Source organism: Podarcis bocagei (assembly GCF_964188305.1).
Source record: "Podarcis bocagei genome assembly, chromosome: 1".
In the NCBI taxonomy this organism is placed as follows: Eukaryota; Metazoa; Chordata; class Lepidosauria; order Squamata; family Lacertidae; genus Podarcis; species Podarcis bocagei.
This window is the reverse complement of record NC_138125.1, coordinates 52,762,820-52,783,129: the sequence shown is the minus strand read 5'-3', so window position 1 is coordinate 52,783,129 and position 20,310 is coordinate 52,762,820. Positions and strand designations below refer to the sequence as shown.

Below are 20,310 nucleotides of genomic sequence, written 5' to 3'. Positions count from 1 at the left end.
TCCTCCAAACAACAGCAACGTATTATAATTGTTATATAATTATATAATCACATTAACAACAACAGCAACAACAACCACCCGTGTCATAACTGAGATTCATGGCAAGGTTCTCACCCACAGACCATTTTCAGAAACCCACCCAAAGTTGTTGAGCTCACCTCTCCGCGCCCCACCAGTCAGTGTTCCACTCACAGCCTCTGTCGTGCAGTCCCAAGCGCCATGCTGCCATGCTACAGAGGTGCCAGAATGCACCAAAGAGGAGCCGGAACTCACCGGGGGGAAAGCCCTGACTATAGGAGGGGAAATACACTTCCTTTTGGTCCTATAAAGACTAGCACATTGGGACAAGAGTTATGTGTCTGATGAAGGATATTTGTCCACAATATATTCTTTCTTTAAAGCCCTATACGGTCTAGGATCCTCGTACCTACGGGACCGCCTCTCCAGGTATGTCCCATGGAGGACCTTACAGTCTTCAAATAAAAACATCTTGGAGGTCCCGGGCCACAGGGAGGTTAGGCTGGCCTCAACCAGAGCCAGGGCTTTTTCAGCCGTGGCCCTGATCTGGTGGAATGCTCTGTCACAAGAGACTAGGGCCCTGCGGGACTTGACATCTTTCCGCAGGGCCTGCAAGACAGAGCTCTTCCACCAGGTCTTTGGCCAAGGCGCAGCCTGGCCCCCTCCTTCTGTAATTCTCATAGCACTCCAGCCCAATGGTTGCCATTAATTTGATTTTGAATTGATTTTAGAATGAATTGATTTTAGAATGTATTTCAATTAATTGATTGTGATTTTATGTGTTATTTTTACTGTTGTTAGCCGCTCTGAGCCTGGCTTTGGCTGGGGAGAGCAGGATATAAATAAATTAAATTAAATTAAATTTATTTATTTATTTATTAAAAATAAATTTATTTATTTGGTTTTTCAAATTAAAGTTTTACAATCACATATCCAGCATACAACATAAAAACAAGATTCCAAAGAATCTCCTGTGCTTCCCTCCTCCCCTTTGTGGGTCCTCTTGTTAGTCATTTCCTCCTGCATCTTTTATAATAATCCAAACCTTTTACATCTCCATTATATCAAAAATTCACGATTAAACTACGAGTGTTATTCCAATCCTACTAATGATTTTAACTGATTACAATGGTTTTTAAGATAAATTATAAATTTCCCTCATTCCTTATTAAAATTTTGGTCTTCCTGATTTCTGATTCTTCTGGTCATTTTTGCCATTTTGGCATAATGCATCAACTTAATCTGCCATTCTTCTCTGGTCGGGACTTTATCTTCTATCCATCTCTGAGTCAATAACATCCGCGCAGCCGTGGTCACATACATAAATAGTCTTTTCTGCTCCAATGTCCACATTATATTCACGTCACGTTACATTTATTTGTTTCTAAGATGCTACTCAACTCTTTGTTGTTGTAAATTCATGGACCACAGGTTTATTGCTATGATATAAAAAGAAACTTGAAGTGATGTGCAACTTTCTCCTTATTTTCCTGTCTCCCTGTGCAGGGTTTCCAGCAAAAATTCGCCTTTCACAGCAAGGAGATTGTAGCCATCAGCTGTTCCTGGTGTAAGCAAGCAGTGAGTGCAGCATGTATCTGTTTGCTAAATTGCCCTCCCTTTCTAAACACAAACACCTCTGCCTCCTTTGCCTTTGGAAGTACTAGTCTTCTTGTTTAGGTTTTTTCGTTTTTGTTTTTCTTAAAGTAAGGAGAGCATTAAAAATGGTGATCCTGCCCCCTGCAATCTGAAGTGGTACAGCCCATTCCTTATCACTTTACCCCCTGATTGCTACATCATTCTGCTGCGTGGGTAGATGTGGCCAGTGTTTGGAACAGACACACTGAAGACTGTGATTGTCCTGGACAGTTCTTTAGACACTAACTGGCTTTCTCCATTTCCTTTCAGTATCACAGTAAAGTTTCATGCTTCATGCTGCAGCACATTGAGGAGCCCTGCTCACTAGGGGCACATGCCGCTGTTGTCATCCCCCCCACTTGGATCCTACGGGTCCGGCATCCCCAAGTAGGTTGCCCCCTCGGGTTTCTTTTCCATTTAAAACAGGGGCTCATTTAAACCAGCTCCTCGTTTACATTCCTTCTTCTTTCCCCTCATCTCTAGAACCCGCTAAAGTCAAGTAAGAAGAAAAAGAGGACATCGTTCAGGAGGAAATCCAGCAAGAAGGGTCCTGAGGTCAGAGAACAGAACTAGGATAGGGAAAGACTGAGAACTAAGATGCAAACTGAAGAGGTGGTGGTGCTGAGAGATCAGTGGCAAAAATACCAGGCAATAGACTAGTGTTTGGGTTTTTCCTCCAGTGTTTTACTTACAAATGTTTCTAGCATGCTGGGGGAAGTGGAACACTTAAAAAAAATAATCTGTGCACTCATAAACAATTGCTTGGTTAATTTACAAATAGCAAATGTTCTAACTAACATATCAAAATAGAGGAGGTATTTTGATTTTCCTCACTTTCAAGAAAAACAGTGAAATTGCATGGAATCTCCCAAATGGAATCTCTGAAAGGGCAGAACTGCATCCTCTGCTCAAAAATTAAGAAGAACTGAACAAAATGTAATAATATAAATACTTGCATTATAAACCAATAATTGTATATAGAAAATCCATTTTTATCTTAAAGTTGGCATAACAAACATAAGAAGGATTAAATGCTGTAACTAAATGTATATAACTACAAAAAATGGAGAAACTTACACTGATGATCAACCATGCAAGATAAAAACAGTTACGATGAATTCTCTGATATAATCTGTGATGAATTTTAGAAGACATAGTTTGTCTTTGAATGATTTTATCTTGGCTTAATAAGCAAACGTATGTATGAGCATTTTGATTGCTCAAGCGTCCTCTTTGAAGCACCCTTCAGCAACATGAGGAAGTTTCCAGTTAAGCGGAATTTCCCATTTTGTCCAAACTGGGAAGTCATGGTTGCTACCTTGGGAAACTCTGGTTGACTGAATGCTTCAACATTTCATTGTGCTATTCTACACAGGGAGGAGGAGAGGGGTCAGCCATAGAATTCTAGTCTATTTCTGCTGGGAATATGGTTCAGTAACACATTCAGTTACTTTTCCAAAGATAGGGACCCTGGGATTTTTGTTTTGTTTAATATTTTTATTTATTTTCACAAAAACAAAAGCATTACTTTAAGAAGAATAAAAGGCATAAAATAAAACATTTAAAACAACTATATATACGATCCGTATTGAATCCACAGTATGGGATTACTTGAATCCCCTGACTTCCCTCCACCCCCTCCCTTGGCTCCTTTATAATATAACCCTGGGATGGATGAGAGTTGGACCTAAACTCTGATCAACCCTAGCCAGGGATGGTAGGGGTTGTGGTTCAGAAACATCTGGAGGGCCACAGAGTCCCCATTTCTGTCATAGAATTACTAGTCTCCGGTGATCACTAATAATGTACAGTTTAGTTGCATAGTCACCAGCTGTCAGTTTACTAAGGAAGCTGTGTGCTAAGGATGGCTCTTGACTTGTTAGCAGAGAGACACTGCAGCAAATGGAGGACCACATTTTAAATCATTACGGTTTAGTCACTGAATTTAAGTACTGTTTTTGAATGGAGGAGGAGAACCTAGTTAATGCTGCTTTGATACCACATTGTCAATAAATCCTAAATATTGCTAACTGATCACATGGGATTAAAGGCTTGGGGAGCTTTTGCTTCCCTACTTGAGGCAACGTTAGTGGCAGTCCAAAAGGAGACAGCTTGTTTCTCAGGATGGTGGGGATTGAAATCCAAAAGGAGAAAAGGCTGACAACAACTTTGTACTTTTGTAATGAAACTTATAAAGCTGGCAACCGATGGTTGAAGCTTCCAGTGACCCAACTTTCCCCATTATATTTATGCCTGTTTCCAGAGACCTTGACCAGAAATGAACATTGAACTCCAACTTCTGCCAAAGCCAAAATACATCCCTGCTTATATTTGCCCATGAAGAACAGATCATGCATGTTTGTCCAGTTTTACGCAACTTGTACTAACAGAGTAATGTAGACTTTAATGATGATAATAACTGGGGTCCTACAAAAACAAACGAATTGAGCTTCCCAGGCATAAGCTCTTATTTCACCATAATCTGGGTCATTATCCTTAATCATTACTAATGTTATTTTGCAGGAAGGGCGATGGAAACCCTTCGTCATCAAGCCTGTCCCAGCACCTCTCATGAAGCCGCTGCTTGTGTTTGTGAACCCCAAAAGTGGTGGGAATCAGGTAAGTGTATTTTTCAAGCATTTTATTCCATTGGTTGCAGACCATATGCTGACACATCTGTATTTTAGCCCTAGTCCTTCTTCAGTTTGTTTCCGAATTTCCTGACTCTTCTTTCTCCATAATTTTTAGGGAACAAAAATAATCCAGTCATTTATGTGGTACCTCAACCCTCGACAAGTTTTTGATCTCAGCCAGGGAGGCCCCAAAGAAGCGTGAGTATCTGTCTGAATGAGTCTTAGCTCCATCCCAGTAGAGAGGCCTTTTCTAAAAGACACAGGACTGAAATTCCCGCAAAATCTCCACATATTCTGGTTTTTGTGTGTGTTTACATTTGCATCCTGTATATCTTCCAAGGAGCAGAGAGTGGCACTTTAGTATCAGAAGAGTGGGAACGCCTGATGTTCTGTCATTTTTCAAGCTGGATGACCCATTCAATCTAAGCTACTGTTGACTGTGTAAAGCAGGGCTTTTCAACTGGTGGTACTTGTACTGCTTGATATACAGTGAAGTACTTTCAGTTGAAAAGTGCTGATAATGGTCTAAAGAGAGAGTGGAATAGAACAAAATGAACAACCCTATGAGGTGAATTAGGGAATCTTTGGCTGAACTGCAATTCCCATCAGCCCCAGTAGGCTTGGCCAGTGCCCAGGGGTGATGGAAATTATTGTTCAGCAACATCTGAAGGGCCCACCTGGGCTAAGAGAGAGACATTTCACACGCAGATAATGAAGCAGACTTCAGGGCAGAACCATCGTTTCTCAAATTCATCACAAGTCCCTAGCAGCTATGCTTCTTTTCAGTTAGGGCCCAAGTGCAGCAGAAAAAAGAACTACTGTTTACACCTTCTAACCAGGACACCTTCTGCTTCCTGAAGGAAGGAGAATCTAATAGTGCAGTCCTACCCATGTCCACTCAAAAGTAAATCCTATTGATTTTAGTGGAGCTTTCTCCCAAATAAGTGGGGTTGGGAATTCCTAGTCTAAATTACATCATCCAAAGTACAGTCCTTCTTTCCCAGTACCCTCTTCCTCTGATTTTGGCCATACAGCTCTTTCTGGTAGCATGAAGATTGTGCCAGATTGAGGATTGGTTCCAAAGACAAACATGTCTTGATGGGTTCTTACTCAGCTTCTACATTTCTGAAAGATTATATGAAAACGAGGAAATCCTGTTAATGCTGCGCATTCTGTTCTTGTCCTCTTAACTATCACTTCTTCTGGGCTTTGTGCAGGTTGGAGATGTATCGCAAAGTGCACAACCTACGAATTCTGGCATGTGGGGGAGATGGTACGGTAAGTGGCCGCGATCCCTTGAGGGTTTATCCCTTGATGAGTTATGAAGAAAGCCAGGGTTTATGTCATAACGCCACAAGAGGACCAGGATCAGGCCAAAGACCCATCTGGCCCAGGACTCTTCATACAGTGGCCAACCAGACGTCTCTGGGAAGCTTGCAAGTAGGTCCTGAGTGCAACAGCACTATCCCTACATTTTATTCCCAACAACTGGCATTTGGAGGTGTATCACCTTGAACAGTGCAGATAGAACACGACCACCATGGATAGCAGTCATGGATAGCCAATTAAGAGACAGTTCATTGGCTCTAAATCAAATGAGAAGGATGGGTCCACCAAGTTCTATAACACACTCATCATTATTCAAGACTACATTGCCCAGGATGCAGTGTGTTTCCTCTTCAACCAAGATGCTAGCTGAATTGCATGCTAGTGACGGTGGTTTTTGTGAGCAAGGCCTGCATTGGTGGTTTTGTGATTAGCGTGGCTGGTGGATAAATCACTGCAGTGACTGCTCAGGTACTGCTACCCTGCTGACCTTTATTCAACATGCCACTTCTCTCTAAACTATGAGCTGCTTTTGCATAACTCTCTAGTATTCACAGATAATTCTTTTTTTTGCTTTGCTTGTGACCAGTCGGTTCCAAACCAGATTAACTGGCAATGTATGGCCTAGTAGCCACTCATGGGGTCTTCCCCCAGTTCCTAACAGCTTCTCTCTTTTTGCCATTTTTTGGAGTTTGGCCTATATTGAGAAAACAGCCATGTGCCAAAAAAAAAAAAAAAAAAAAAAGCAAGGGAAGCTCCCAGCCGAATTTCTGTCTGAACCTTTGTCTTTCTTGGCTAAATAGGTGGGGTGGATCCTCTCCATCTTGGACCAGTTGCGCCTGAACCCTCCACCACCTGTGGCCATTCTTCCCCTGGGGACTGGAAATGACCTGGCAAGGACGTTGAACTGGGGTGGGGTAAGACTGCAAGTTCGGTACCAATTCTAGACTTTACTGTGTTCCAGGTCAGGAGTGGGGTGTGAGATTAAATGGAGTCAGTCCTTCTTAAGTCAGTATTATCTATAGTGACTGGCAGTGGCTCTCCAGGTTTCCAGGAATAAGTCTATCCCAGCCCTGCTTAATTTGCTGGGGATTGGACCTTTGATACTCAGCCACAGCCCTTTCCGAAAGGAGGTCACTTAATGCTCGCTATCTTGTGTCAGTCCTTCACGGAGAACATCTCAACCCACAGGGTTACACGGATGAGCCCTTGTCAAAGATCCTGTCGCACGTAGAAGAGGGGGAGATTGTGCAGCTGGACCGCTGGAGTCTGCAGGTGGAGCCAAATCCTGAGGCAAACACTGAAGAGAAGGATGAGACGGCGGCAGACAAGGTGAGGCCTACAACACCATCATGCCCTTTTAGGGCCAGCTGCTACAGTCTCCCCATCAAAGATATACTTAGTATGCTTCCTTCTGGTTTCTTTCATGGTGGGTCAGGTGTGTTATGGCAACTGCAACTGCCCCTAGCTAACCTAATGGTTTTTGCCATGTATGTAAAGTAAGCAAGTAGGATAGCTATGAAGAAAGTAAGACGGGGAAAGGAGCAGGATAGCCAATTTGCCCAGTGTGAAAAGGTTAACCACAGCATACTTGTTTTGGGGATTGTGGGATCAGAGCTACCTCAACAATATAGAAACTTATTTGTGTATGCAACTACAGCCGCTAGAATAATATTTGCTCAAATATGGAAAGAAGAAGTCCAGACCAGAGAAGAATGGCTTACAGAAATTAAGGGAATATGCAGAAATGGTGAAACTTAACTGGAAGAATTAAGAAATCAAGACAACTTTTTATTAAGGAATGGAAATGTTTTGTTGAATATTTACAAGCAAATTGCAAACAGATTAAGACACTAGCAAGATTACTGTAAAAACTTGCAGTTTCTGAAACATATATGATAACAGATGATCAAAAGAATAAATTGAAACAATTGGAATATGCAGGGGGGAGGGGGAAAAAACTTTAAGGAACCGAAGAAAGAGGAGGAGGAAAGTCGAGGTTAAAATGTTAGAACTATTGTTGAATGATCATTGAAAGGTGGTTGTTTTTTGTTATAAATGAAAATTAAAACAAAACAAAACCCCACCGTGGCATATTTCTAAGGATCTACAGTCTCTACTTTTTACCTTAAAGCACTCTTTAAGGCTCCCACTCCAGGGCTTTTCATCCCTTGTCTCTTGATGTTCATGGCACTTCTATGACAAAACACTGTTGTCCTAACTACTGTTTCAACCCATCCATCCCCCTCATGGGTAGGAGAGCATTTTTCCATTGAATTCTGCTTTGCTTAGTCACATATGGGTATTTATAGAGTAGCTGAAAAGTCATTTCACCTTCATCAGAGCCTCAGATTTAGTGGTGTTTCCTCTCACTCTCAATTTTAGCTCCCTCTTGATGTCTTCAACAATTATTTCAGCCTTGGTTTTGACGCCCGGGTGACACTGGAATTCCACGAGTCCCGAGGTAAATAGCAACAACAGGTGGGATGTGGCCAATGCTCTCAGTGCACCATGCTTGGAGGGATGGCCTCCTGTGGGGAAACCATACCTATGATTTTGGAGGTCATGAGCTGAAAGCAGAGGGCTTACTCAGGAGGGAGAAGAAAGTGACAAGGAATTGGCTTCAAGGTACAACAAATGCCTTTCCTTTCAACAAGAGGGGTAAAGGTCCATATTAGTGCTAGTTTAGCACAAATAATAATCCCCTAATCCTGTCATACAGTAGAGTGCTGTGTGAACACATTGTGGCAAGAGACGGTCAACTTTGGTAGCGGATATTGGGTGGGGGACTAGAGACTTTCTGCTGCTTTTTTCTAATGTGGGGAGATGCACATGCAGAGAAGGTGCTTCTGTGATTTAACCAGTCATGGAGACAGAAATGTGACAAATGTGGCAACAAGTAACCCATAGCAACCTTTTTTTTCTGCAGAGGCCAATCCAGAGAAATTTAACAGCCGATTTCGGAATAAAATGTTCTATGCTGGGGTAAGTTCACTGGGATGTCCTTTCACAGCCCAGTTAGGAATTGTTCCCTTGGTCTCAGTGTGTCCCCAGTTTTTCACTGTAACATGTGGAGCATCTGGAGGGCAGGCCATACTGTAATGTTTTTCTTCCCAGGGAAGCCTTTAGAACAGGGGTGGGGAACTTCTGTCCTGTGGGCCAATCTTGGGGGTCAGTTCTCCTAATCTACCCACCCATAAGATGACATCACTGGTGACATCATTTGATGGGGGGGGGGAGATGGGATTTAATCCTGACTGGGGTGCATGCCTTGCTTCCAGCAGGTAAGAGGTTAGTGGAGCCAAGGCAACATGATAAGTGGGGATCAAAGAGCGCCGTTTGAAATTAGTCAGTGCCTGGTCAGCCTCTGTGAACTAACTCGGTTTCTCTTCTTCTGGCAGACGGCATTTTCCGATTTCCTCATGGGGAGCTCCAGAGACTTAGCGAAACACATCAAAGTGGTGGTGAGTCAGCTGTGGGGCCAACAGGCACTTGGAGGGCACTGGTTATTGATTGGGTTGAGAAGGTCATTCTGCTGCCGTGTTAAAGATAAACCCTGCAGAAGGCATCGAGAGGACAAATGCATCTTTGGGAAAGATCAAGGCGCTAAGAATTTTGTTCCCTCACGAAAGGGATAGAAAGAACGCCTGGGGTTCTTCTGTGCTGCAGCCAGCCTTGACAGCTGACTGTCGCCTTTTCCTCTTTCCTTAGTGCGATGGGACAGACCTGACCCCCAAAATCCAAGATCTGAAGCCACAATGCCTCGTCTTCCTAAACATTCCAAGGTGAGTGGTAACTCCCTGTCGGGGAGCGTTCCCCCTCCTTTGACTCCCTCCCAACGTTCAGGGATCAGAGGTGTGCTATCCTCTGCCCCCAACACACTTCCCCTCCTTCCTGTCTTCGTGCAGGTACTGCGCAGGCACCATGCCTTGGGGCAATCCCGGGGAGCACCATGACTTTGAACCCCAGCGCCATGATGACGGCTGCCTTGAGGTCATCGGCTTCACCATGACATCCCTGGTAAGCCAGGGCAGCTCCTGATGGCTGATCTCTGGGGTCATCAAGGACAGCAGATGCAGCTGGAATTGGGGGGAGGGACTGGAACTTCTAGCCTCTATAACACTAACACTGGTGCAACCTGAACAAGTAAACAAGACCAACTAAGCTGCCGCTAAGCCTGCCTAGCTGACAAGGACAGTGCCAGCCTCTTGATCTGTTGTTTAACTATTAGCTTGCCCGGAGGAGCTGTCTGACACAAGTATTAATCCGGGAAGATTGTTCTTTCAGGGCTCTACCATCGCCATCGATCCCCGGCATTGAATGTGTTGGCCTAGTGTGGGGCTCCGAGGAGAGCTTGGCTGTCTGGCTGGTGTACCGGCCACCTAGCGCACCAGCAGCCACCCTGTCAGGCCTGCTGGAGGCGGTGGCCGGCTGGGCCTTGGAGTTCCCTAACCTATTGGTATTGGGAGACTTCAACTTCCACGCTGATGCCACTCCCTCCTCACAGGCTCTGGACCTGGTGTCTTCCATGGCGACACTAGGGCTCTCCCAGTTTGTTTCGGGCCCCACACATCAAGCAGGCCACACGCTGGATTTGATCTTTGGCGCCGGTATAGATGTGATCATGTCTCCTTCGATGAAGGTGCCATGGTCTGATCACTATGCTCTGAAAGCCAGGATTGACTTTCCACCCCCACCCTGCTTAGGTGGCGAGCCGATTTGGGCTCGCCCGCAGAGGCTGATGGACCCTGATAGATTCCGTCAAGCCTTGTGGGACCTTGCTCCCCCTGGCGACTCATTGACTGAGCTTGTTGAGGGCTGGAATACCCAGCTCCTGGCAGCCATCGATGAGATCGCAACTAAGTGCCCTCTGCGACCCCGCAGAAACCGGGCTCCCTGGTTTACCGAGGAGCTTCGGAAAATGAAGCGGGACCTCAGACGGCTAGAGCGAGTATGGCGGGGTGCCCGTGACGGAGCCTCAAGAACATCTTATAGGGTTTTTATGAAAACCTATGAGATGGCAGTGAAGGCCGCTAAGAAGTCTTACTTCTCGGCCACCATTGCATCCGCTAGCTCTCGCCCGGCGCAGTTATTTAGTATAATTCGGTCTTTAACGTCCCTTGAAGGACAGCCAAATTTAAATAACAATCTGACACACAGCTGTGAGGCATTTGCGAGCTTTTTTGCGGAGAAGGTCCTGTTGCTCCGCCATGACCTCCCTGCCAATTTGGATACAATAAAGGAACTGGAGGCCCCTCGACTGTCCTCGGGTCCAGTATTGGACCACTTTGACCGAATATCTCCAGCCGATGTGGACAGATTCCTCCAAGCTGGAAAGCCCACCACCTGTCTTCTTGACCCGTGCCCGTCATGGCTGATTAGAGCGTGTCCAGACGAGGTGCAGGGCCCCCCTGGGGGATATCATCAATTTGTCCCTTGGCACCGGGATATTCCCTGGGGAACTGAAGGAGGCGGTGGTGCGTCCGCTCTTAAAAAGAAAACATCATTAGATCCCTCAGATCTATCCAATTACCGCCCGGTCTCGAATCTTCCATTCCTGGGTAAGGTGATTGAGAGAGCGGTTGCTGAACAGCTTGGTAGGTTTCTGGATGAAACATCTGCTTTGGATCCATTCCAGTCCGGCTTCAGCGCTGGTCATGGGACCGAGACGGCTCTGGTCGCCCTAACAGATTATCTCCGTAGGCAGCTGGATCGTGGCGGGTCGGGGCTGCTGATTCTTCTAGATCTGTCAGCAGCCTTTGACATGGTCGATCACGAACTCCTGGACCACCGCCTTGCCGACGTGGGGATCCAGGGCACAGTCCTTCAATGGCTGCGCTCGTTTCTCTCTGGTCGGGGACAGAGGGTGGCGCTTGGGGGGGAATTGTCATCGCGTCACTCCTTGGTGTGTGGAGTGCCTCAGGGTGCGATTCTCTCCCCGATGCTTTTTAACATCTTTATGCGCCCCCTCGCCCAGCTTGTCCGGAGTTTTGGGCTGGGTTGCCATCAGTATGCTGATGACACCCAACTCTATCTGTTGATGGATGGCCATCCTGACTCAGCCCCAGACACACTGACCAGATGTCTGGAAGCTGTGGCTGGATGGTTACGTGGGAGCCGGTTGAAGTTAAATCCTTCGAAGACAGAGGTCCTCTGGCTGGGGCGGGACGATATGGGATTGAGGGGGCAACTCCCATCTCTTGTGGGGGTGCAATTAGTGCCAGCACCGTCCGTTAAGAGTTTGGGTGTAATCTTCGATACCTCCCTCTCTATGGAGTCGCAGATTACAGCTATAACAAAGGCGGCATTTTTTCATCTCCGCCAAGCTAAGCAGTTGGCCCCTTATCTCTCTCGCCCTGACCTAGCCACTGTGATCCATGCGACGGTCACCTCCAGACTGGATTATTGTAACTCGCTCTACGTGGGGCTGCCCTTGAGACTGACCCAGAAACTCCAGCGGGTGCAGAATGCCGCGGCGAGACTCCTTATGGGGTCTTCGCTGCGAGATCACATTCACCCGGTACTATACCAGCTGCACTGGCTCCCGGTGGAGTACAGGATCAGGTTTAAGGTGCTGGTTTTAACCTTTAAAGCCCTATACGGCCTAGGACCCTCGTACCTACGGGACCGCCTCTCCTGGTATGCCCCACAGAGAAACCTACGGTCTGCAAATAATAACATCCTCAAGGTCCCAGGCCTCAGAGAGGTTAGGCTGGCCTCAACTAGAGCCAGGGCCTTCTCGGCTGCGGCTCCAATCTGGTGGAATGCTCTGTCACAAGAGACTAGAGCCCTGCGGGACCTGACATCTTTCCGCAGGGCCTGCAAGACAGAGTTGTTCCGCCAGGCCTTTGGTCAGGGCGCAGCCTGACTCCCTCCTCTGGCAACCTGCACAGAATTTTGCTTAATTGGTTGCCATCAATTTGATTTAATTAATTTTTATAATGAAATATTTTTAGATTGTGTAACTATTTTACTGTTTGATTATTTGATTGCTGTTAGCCGCCCTGAGCCCGGCTTCGGCTGGGGAGGGCGGGATATAAATAATTTTATTATTATTATTATTATTATTATTATTATTATTATTATTATTATTATTATTATTATTAAACTAGATAGAATCATAGAACTGTCGAGTTGGAAGGGGTCCCGAGAGTCATCTAGCCCACTCCCCTGGCTCAGTGGTAGACATACGTCATGCAGGTCGTCTCAGCTCCCAAGTTCATCTGCTAGCATCTCTACTTAAACATTAAAGAGTCCTCAGAAGAAGCAGGAACTGGGAAGCACCCCTGTTGGGACCTCTGGGCAGCCACTGCAAGTCAGAGCTGGCAATACTAGGCTGGAGAGGCTGTTGATTTGAGTCACTGCACAGCAGCCTCAGATGCTGCTGGTAATGGGAAAAATGTTTCTTTTCCCAGGTTCAGGTCATGTGCAGTCTCCCACTGACGTTGGTCGTTGGTTGGCCCTTCCTGTTCAACACTCTTCTTCCTTTTGTAGGCAGCACTGCAAGTGGGCGGCCACGGAGAGCGGTTGCACCAGTGCCGGGAGGTGCTGTTGACCACGTCCAAGGCCATCCCCATGCAAGTGGACGGAGAGCCCTGCAAGCTGGGGGCTTCCTGCATTCGCATATCCCTGCGCAACCAGGCCAACATGGTGCAGAAGACCAAGAGGCGCAACTCCATGCCTCTGCTTAATGAGTACGTTCTACCTGACAAAGGGACCACCCCCAAGGCTTTGGGGCAGGGAGTGAAGGTGGCCTTGCCTGTTCAAAGTGTAATAAACCTTTTGCATGGTGGATGAGCTTCCTCATCCTTTAGCAGGACAGCCTGCTGTGAGCTTAGCTGCTGAGTTGAGTGGGATTTCTATCCTACTATATCCCAGAGGTTTGGATTAAAATGCATTGGAAACCATCCTAAAGGCAAGTTCTAATACTATGAAATGTAAGATATATAAAACCCAACAGAATTAAAGTCTCTACAGACAAATGTATTGGGTTTTCTAGCTATGCAGCACTGAGTCTTCTGAAGTCCAAAAAACACTGATATTGAGCACCCTTTTCCCCCACCCACCATAAAAGCGTAACTGCCTTTTCTCAACTGCTTTATCAGGAAGGCTCTGCCTTGTCCTAGTCCTAAAGGCAAGCAGCTGAATGATTAATGGAGGAAGCAGGGTTATATGAGCCCACAGAGAGGGCTCTGCGGAAGCAAAGTTCCTTCTCTGCTATATTTTCTTTTGGGGGAAGGGAGTGGAGAGTTGTATCACAGACTCCTAGACACTAATGAGTGGCACAAGATCTTAGGTGCACAGCTTCCTACATTGTACTGATTGGGGGGGGGAAGGTTTTTATTATGCTGCTTATCCCATTCAAGGCATAATAAAAGGTGGGTTTTGTGTCTTTTCTGGCATTCATACCCTTCTTGGCAAGCCTGTTTTCCTGTCCTAGGTACATCTACATGGCTGCTTGTTACGCTTCCATTTGGCATTGTAGTGCTGAACTAGCAACATTTAACCCCCATCTTCAGCTCTGTCCCAGTACTGAGACTGTGCTGGTCTCCTGCCTCTCTACATTGCCCATGAGGCCTTGCTGCAAGTTTCTATCATTCTTACATAAAGAAGCACATTCCCAAGAAGCCAGGAATTGTGCCTCCCTTCCTTCTGGCCTGCCTGCATTTGTACATGGGAGATGGCAATTGGGGCCAGTGTTATGGAAGCAACCTGCGTGGCTAGAGGCATAACGGGGGCCCAGGGGTGTCCCGCCTGCCACTTTGTTTTTTCTTCTGATTTCTCAAAGACTGGATACCCATTTTAGTGCTGAATAATAATAATAATAATAATAATAATAATAATAATAATAATAATAATAATAATAATAATTTTATTATTTATACCCCGCCCATCTGGCTGGATTTCCCCCAGCCACTCTGGGTGGCTTACAGCACATATTTTTAAAAATTGTAAAACATCAGACATTAAAAATTTCCCAATACAGGCCTGCCTTCACGTGGCTTCTAAAAGTCAGATACTGTAGTTGGTTTATTTCCTTGACATCTGATGACAGTGAACACAACCATCAGGACTAGTAGCTATTGATAGCCTTAATGGACTAAATGAAGAGCCGATTGCAAATGCAACTGTTGTTTTGAGTTCCTGTCCACTAGTCAGATAACAAGTTTTTAAATGCTACAATGCTACTCTAATAGTTGTTGTTGTTGTGCATGGGGATTTCGTATCACATTCTGGGATTTTCCCCCCCACCCCATATCTCCCCCTCTTTCCCTCCCTTCCCTCCCACAACAATGCTGTCTTCCTTTCCTTAAGCAGCCCCACCTTAATTAAATCAGCACTTTTCCTTCCTGCTGCGCAAACAGTCAGCAGCCCGTTCCAGAACGGCTAAGAATCCGCGTAAGCCGAATTGGCATGCACGACTACGAAGCACTTCACTACGACAAGGAGAAGCTCAAGGAGGCCTGTGAGTAGCTGGTTCCACAGCCCAGGCTGCTGGAGCCTCTTTAGCTAAAGGGTGCCTAGAACAACTTGCAGGAACTTTCTGGAGCCATTTTATACTTGCACACCTTTGTCCATAACAATACAGCATGTGGGCAAGTCGCTGGCACCTTCTGGCAGCCTATTCAAATGTGTTACTCTAGCATGGCAGCATCTTAATTAGTCTTTTTTTTTTTAAAGAGCCCTCACATCAAAATTCCCTGTATGTGCAAAGCTAACACATCTGTGAGAGAAGGCTTCTAGCCTAGCATTTCTCCCTGACATATTAAAATTCCACATGCACAAAGATTTTGTCCATTAGATACCTTCAGATAAGTAGCTTCCCTTGTGCATTGTGAGATGGTATGATGCTTGAGATGGAAGGGACCCTGAGGATGATCTAGTCCAACCCCCTGCAGTGCAGGAATATGCAGCTGTCCCATAAGGGGATCAAACATGCAACCTTGGTGTTGCATCTATGAATTGTCCCCTAGCTTCTGCTCAGTGAATACCTGATACGCCAGGAATGTATTTAGCAGGTTCAGTGGTATTTGTTGATAACATTCTTACTTTCCAGCTGTGCCCTTGGGAATTATCGTTGTGCCAGGAGACAGTGACTTGGAGATATGCCGGACCCACATTGAGAGGCTTCAGGAGGTGAGATGCAAGCAAAACACTTGGAGAAGGGGAGGGTGTAACCTTGCTATAATTCTACTGCTCTTCAAGTGACATACCACTTGGATATCCCTGCTGCCATAGTATCTGTGCTTCTCCAGTTGTAATTAACTGCCCCTCAAATGAAATTTAACAGTTGACTGAGCAGCAGGAGTTGCCTCTGCTTACGATTCATAACATACAGAGCAACAGGAAGTAGTTTAGTTATGCCTCTGCATAGTTTCAGAGTCAGCCTAAATATCCCCGCTGCCACCTGCCCCATACAATTAAAGAAATGTGGGGGAAAGCTGTTAACCTACATGAACAAAACCAGAAGTAACAAAGCTGGGCTTTGTATGCAGTGTAGTTTGGGTAAAAGGAAAGAATTCAGTGTAAGATGCCCTGGGAATTTCAATGAAAGCAAGCAAATATACCTACAGTGGTGCCTCGCAAGACGAAAATAATCCGTTCCGCGAGTCTCTTCGTCTAGCGGTTTTCTCATCTTGCGAAGCAACCCTATTAGCGGATTAGCGCTATTAGCGGTTTAGCGGCTATTAAAGGCTTAGCGGCTTAGCGGCTAAAAGGCTATTAGCGGCTTAGCGGCTTAGAAAAAGGGGGGGAGCGAAAAAAATCGCAAGACTCGCAAGACGTTTTCGTGTTGCGAAGCAAGCCCATAGGGAAATTCGTCTTGCGAAGTGCATCGAAAAACGGAAAACCCTTTCGTCTAGCGGGTTTTCTGTCTTGCGAGGCATTCGTCTTGTGGGGCACCACTGTACAATAAATAAATAAAAAAGTCCTCGGTTCTGATGTAACCCAGGGAGGTAACTCCTAGTTGGGAGGCGGTCAGGGGTCAAGGTAAGTGCAGGCTCATTCCCACGTTGCTTTATATGCCGGAGGAAATATTCCAGGGTTGTATCCAACTAACTGATACTCGGAATAGACCCACTGAAATAAATGAAATGAGTTGTGTCCATTGATTTTAATGAGTCTACTCTGTGACTTACGTTGGATGCATTCTAATTTGTAACAAGTCTTTTGCAAATATAATAACTGCTTCATGCCTCGAACCTGGATAGAATTTCAGTTATCTTGCCTAGAGTTTTAGTTACAAGAATTTTGTTCCGCATCACTGTGATGCCTCCAGTTCTAAGTGAAGCTTGCACCTTACCTGGCAGCTTTTGTGAATGACACACCAATATTTTTGTTTAGCTGGGAAATGTCGTTGACTTCCTGCTTTGGCTCAAGCCAATAAATGCATGGAGAAATCCGTTCCCTGGAGCTTGGTTACAAAGGAAATGAGATTGTGTGGGCAATCTTCCGTAAACTGCTTTCTCTCCCTCCCTTTACCTGCCTTTACGGATTTGCCCTTTGTCCAGCCCTTAGGTGTCTGGCAGGTAATAAAACACACTGCATCGGATGTGGATATAGTGTTCAGTGCAAAAGAACCTGGAACCTCTCAAGCTTGATTTTGGTTATAACAATGATTATGAGAAGCAGCTGTGATCAAATTGTCCAGCTGGGAAGGCCAACATAGCCTGAAGCTCATTGTGAAACTAGGGCACTTGGACTGCCATGGCACATGGCTTCGCTGTCTTTTCCTCCTCGTCCTCCTCCTAAATTTCTTTCCCACACTTGAGACCATTTTCCTGGCTGGTGATTGTGCAATCTTGCTTTTGGATTACACTGGCCAATATGGAGGCTGGCTGCTCCAGAAGATGTGAGGAGCACCCTGCAGGTTCCTACAGCTATGGGGATGCAAGCATATCCTAATGGTAGCGGTAACCCAGCTCCTTCCCTTTCCACAGGATTTTCCTTCAGGCCCTTCCACTATTCAGAGCCTGTTTCCAGAGGTGTGTATCTTTTCTGTCTCCACCTCCCCTTTGTTGAAAGACTCTTCTCCCCACACCCCTTCTGCCTTTTTTGTGCATGATGGACTTTCATCAGTATCTGTCCAGTGCATCTGTCTTGAGCTCCATCCATGTGCTCTGTGCCTTCCGATTTGTGTCAAAGCATGTGTCTTGAGTCCACCTGAGGCATCTATGCTGGAGCAAGCCAGAAGAGGCTTTGAAAAGAGGGTAGGAAAGGAGACCTGATTCTTTTTTGCTTGCTTTGATGCAGGAAGGGGACGGAGCCAAACCAAAGACATTGTCATGCCAGAAACTGTCCCCCAAGTGGTGCTTCCTGGACTGTGAGTACATACGTATATGTGTGTGTGTGGAGCGGATATGTAAATATATACTAACTCTGTAGTCAGTAGGTGGGGGCTCGGTGCATCAAAGGTTCCATGACTAATGCTACGGAAATTTGTTGCCAGAGCCATCGATGCTGTAATGGAATATATTTCTATAATTATAATTTTGTTTTATGTAGAGCTCAAATAGTGCTGGTCAGTACCGTTGGAAACGTCACTTGTTCCATGCTGCCTTTTGAATTATTTCCTTTGCTTCTCCTGAGTACAAAGGAGCACAAGACATTGCCTCAATCGGACCATTGATCTATCTAGCTCTCTCTTATCTATACAGACCAGCTGTGGCTCTCCAGAGGGTCAGACCAGGAGACTTTCCAAACTCTACCTGGAGTTGTCAGGGGTTGAACTTGCGGCAATTTGTGTGTTAAACATGTCGTCTGCTGCTGGAAGAATGGGTGGGCTGGGGAGTTCTGAGGGCCAAATAGAGAGGCCTGAGAGGGGCCTCCTTTGACCATGGGCCTGGCGTTTCCCATTCCTGCTGCGGGTAATTTGGGCTTGCTGCTTTAGAACTTGTTAATATGGGCTAGATGGTAATAAATCCACCTGAAAGGTCCTCGTTTAGGTCCTCGTTGCATGTGGAAGGACCCAGATTCAACCCCTGATAACTGCAGGTAGTACTTTTGCCTGGTGGGCCTTATCAAAAAGTGACCAGCCAACCCTCATCAGGCCATATTGGATAGGTGGCTGAGTCCGCATACCTGTCAGCCACCTGGCATCATATGACATCAGGTGGATCTAATCCCACTGCAGAGCAGCAGAACTTTCATTCAGTGCTTAATTTAAACAGCTCCAAATACAAGCCATGTTGAGAGCATGCTCTTCAGTTCCTGGTTATTTCCTGGCAGCTGCAGCTTTTCCTATCTCACACCTGACATCATAGTGACATCAGGTGAGCAGCAGCTGGGTATGGCTGACCAAAACAGCCACACACTCACACCAAATTGGGTGATTTGGCAGACCTTAATTTGGCGCATGAGCAGGACGTTTGTCAACCCCGATGAAGACAATAGTCAGCTAAACTAAGGCAGCTTTCTGTGGTCCAGCAGAGCAGAATCGAGGCCTCAGTGAGAGAGTGCTGAGTATTCCCTCGGCAGGAGGTACTGCTGGCTCCCACCAGAGCACTGCAGTAGCAGGGAGTGAAGCTTGCGTCTCTTGTCATTTCCCCCCCCACATTGGGCCGTCTTCTCTCAGCTACATTAGTCTTGCTGTTCTCCAGCAGATGGCTCTGTAGGAAAAGGCATGAGGGAGACGTGGCAGTTTCGCCCAGCCACCTTCAGCAGTAGTTTTTTGGGACCAGTGAATATGCTGCATTCAGAGTTTCCTTTTGTACATCAAATTCAATTACAGCTTTTGCATTGGGGGAGTAATGAGAGGGAGAGGAGGAAGACTGGCTGGTTTTGTTTTGTTTTGTTCATTGCTGGGCCTGTGACCCAACCGGCTGTGTTTTTGCATGAACCCCCAAGAGCTCTGCAGGGCAGCAGAGTCTTGTTTACAAACACAGCTTTGTTCCAGCTCCTCTCTCAGCCCCTACTCTCTCTCCTCCTCCTCCTCCCCACCACCACCACCTGAAGGGTTGATTTTGTGTTCCTATAGCCTTCCAGACTGCACATTTCACTTTTAACTAGCACATTTTATTTATTTCTGCCGTTTCTCAGTTTTGGTTTGAGCAACAGTGTGAGACTCTCCCACAGGCTGGGACAATAGCGGCTTTTGTGCCCTTGTAAGCAATGTTGGAATGAGTTCCCAAAGTCACGGGGAGCAACTTGCATGGCCCGTTGAGCTTCTTTGCAGCCCTGTACCTCAAAGCCATGAGGCCTCCCTCCACCAAGATTATAGCAGGCAGCAACAAGAAGTGTCTTGGGGGCCCAGAGGGATGGGAGAAGCACCTGGTTCAGTGGGATTTGGTACTGACCCAGAGAGATCCCTGGAGAGAGCAAGCGACTAACATGGGTGGGTTGGGGTGATGCCAAGCCATCACATAGCGCTTAGCTAAACTCTGGAACTCACCCCACAGGAAGTTATGACAGCCCCCAACTTCGATGGCTTTAAAAGAGAATCAGGCAAATTCGTGGGAGATGAGGCTGTGAATGGCTACTAGCCATGAAGGTTGGACTCTGCCTCCATTGACGGAGGCAATATGCCTCTGAATGCCTGTTGCTGGAAATCACAAGTAGGGGTGAGGGCCCAGGCATTTGGTTGGCCAATCTACAAACAGGGTGCAGAACTAGATGGCTCCCTGATCCAGGGAGGCTCCTTTTAAATTCTTACGTCTTGACGTAGTAGTGAATGATTTGACCTCAAGCGCCTTTTGAGTTT

At 46.1% G+C, this 20,310-nt stretch overlaps 1 protein-coding gene across 11 annotated transcripts in view; it reads left to right on the top strand.

Annotated features, from left to right (window-relative positions):
- DGKZ (diacylglycerol kinase zeta) overlaps nucleotides 1–20,310 on the top strand; it is a 146,759-nt gene that overhangs the window by 101,917 nt on the left and 24,532 nt on the right. For 8 of the 11 annotated variants that reach the window (XM_081163763.1, XM_081163767.1, XM_081163769.1 and 5 more), the window contains 18 exons: nucleotides 1,525–1,596; nucleotides 1,924–2,040; nucleotides 2,137–2,208; nucleotides 4,177–4,272; nucleotides 4,402–4,484; nucleotides 5,504–5,564; nucleotides 6,416–6,529; nucleotides 6,804–6,944; nucleotides 7,998–8,076; nucleotides 8,542–8,597; nucleotides 9,014–9,076; nucleotides 9,324–9,397; nucleotides 9,521–9,632; nucleotides 13,107–13,306; nucleotides 14,978–15,078; nucleotides 15,670–15,749; nucleotides 17,552–17,596; nucleotides 17,865–17,934. In XM_081163763.1, the coding sequence (XP_081019889.1) occupies nucleotides 1,525–1,596; nucleotides 1,924–2,040; nucleotides 2,137–2,208; nucleotides 4,177–4,272; nucleotides 4,402–4,484; nucleotides 5,504–5,564; nucleotides 6,416–6,529; nucleotides 6,804–6,944; nucleotides 7,998–8,076; nucleotides 8,542–8,597; nucleotides 9,014–9,076; nucleotides 9,324–9,397; nucleotides 9,521–9,632; nucleotides 13,107–13,306; nucleotides 14,978–15,078; nucleotides 15,670–15,749; nucleotides 17,552–17,596; nucleotides 17,865–17,934 (1,636 nt within the window). The remainder of the gene's footprint in view (nucleotides 1–1,524; nucleotides 1,597–1,923; nucleotides 2,041–2,136; nucleotides 2,209–4,176; nucleotides 4,273–4,401; nucleotides 4,485–5,503; nucleotides 5,565–6,415; nucleotides 6,530–6,803; nucleotides 6,945–7,997; nucleotides 8,077–8,541; nucleotides 8,598–9,013; nucleotides 9,077–9,323; nucleotides 9,398–9,520; nucleotides 9,633–13,106; nucleotides 13,307–14,977; nucleotides 15,079–15,669; nucleotides 15,750–17,551; nucleotides 17,597–17,864; nucleotides 17,935–20,310) is intronic. The other 3 variants (XM_081163761.1, XM_081163765.1, XM_081163759.1) reach the window with 1 other exon arrangement.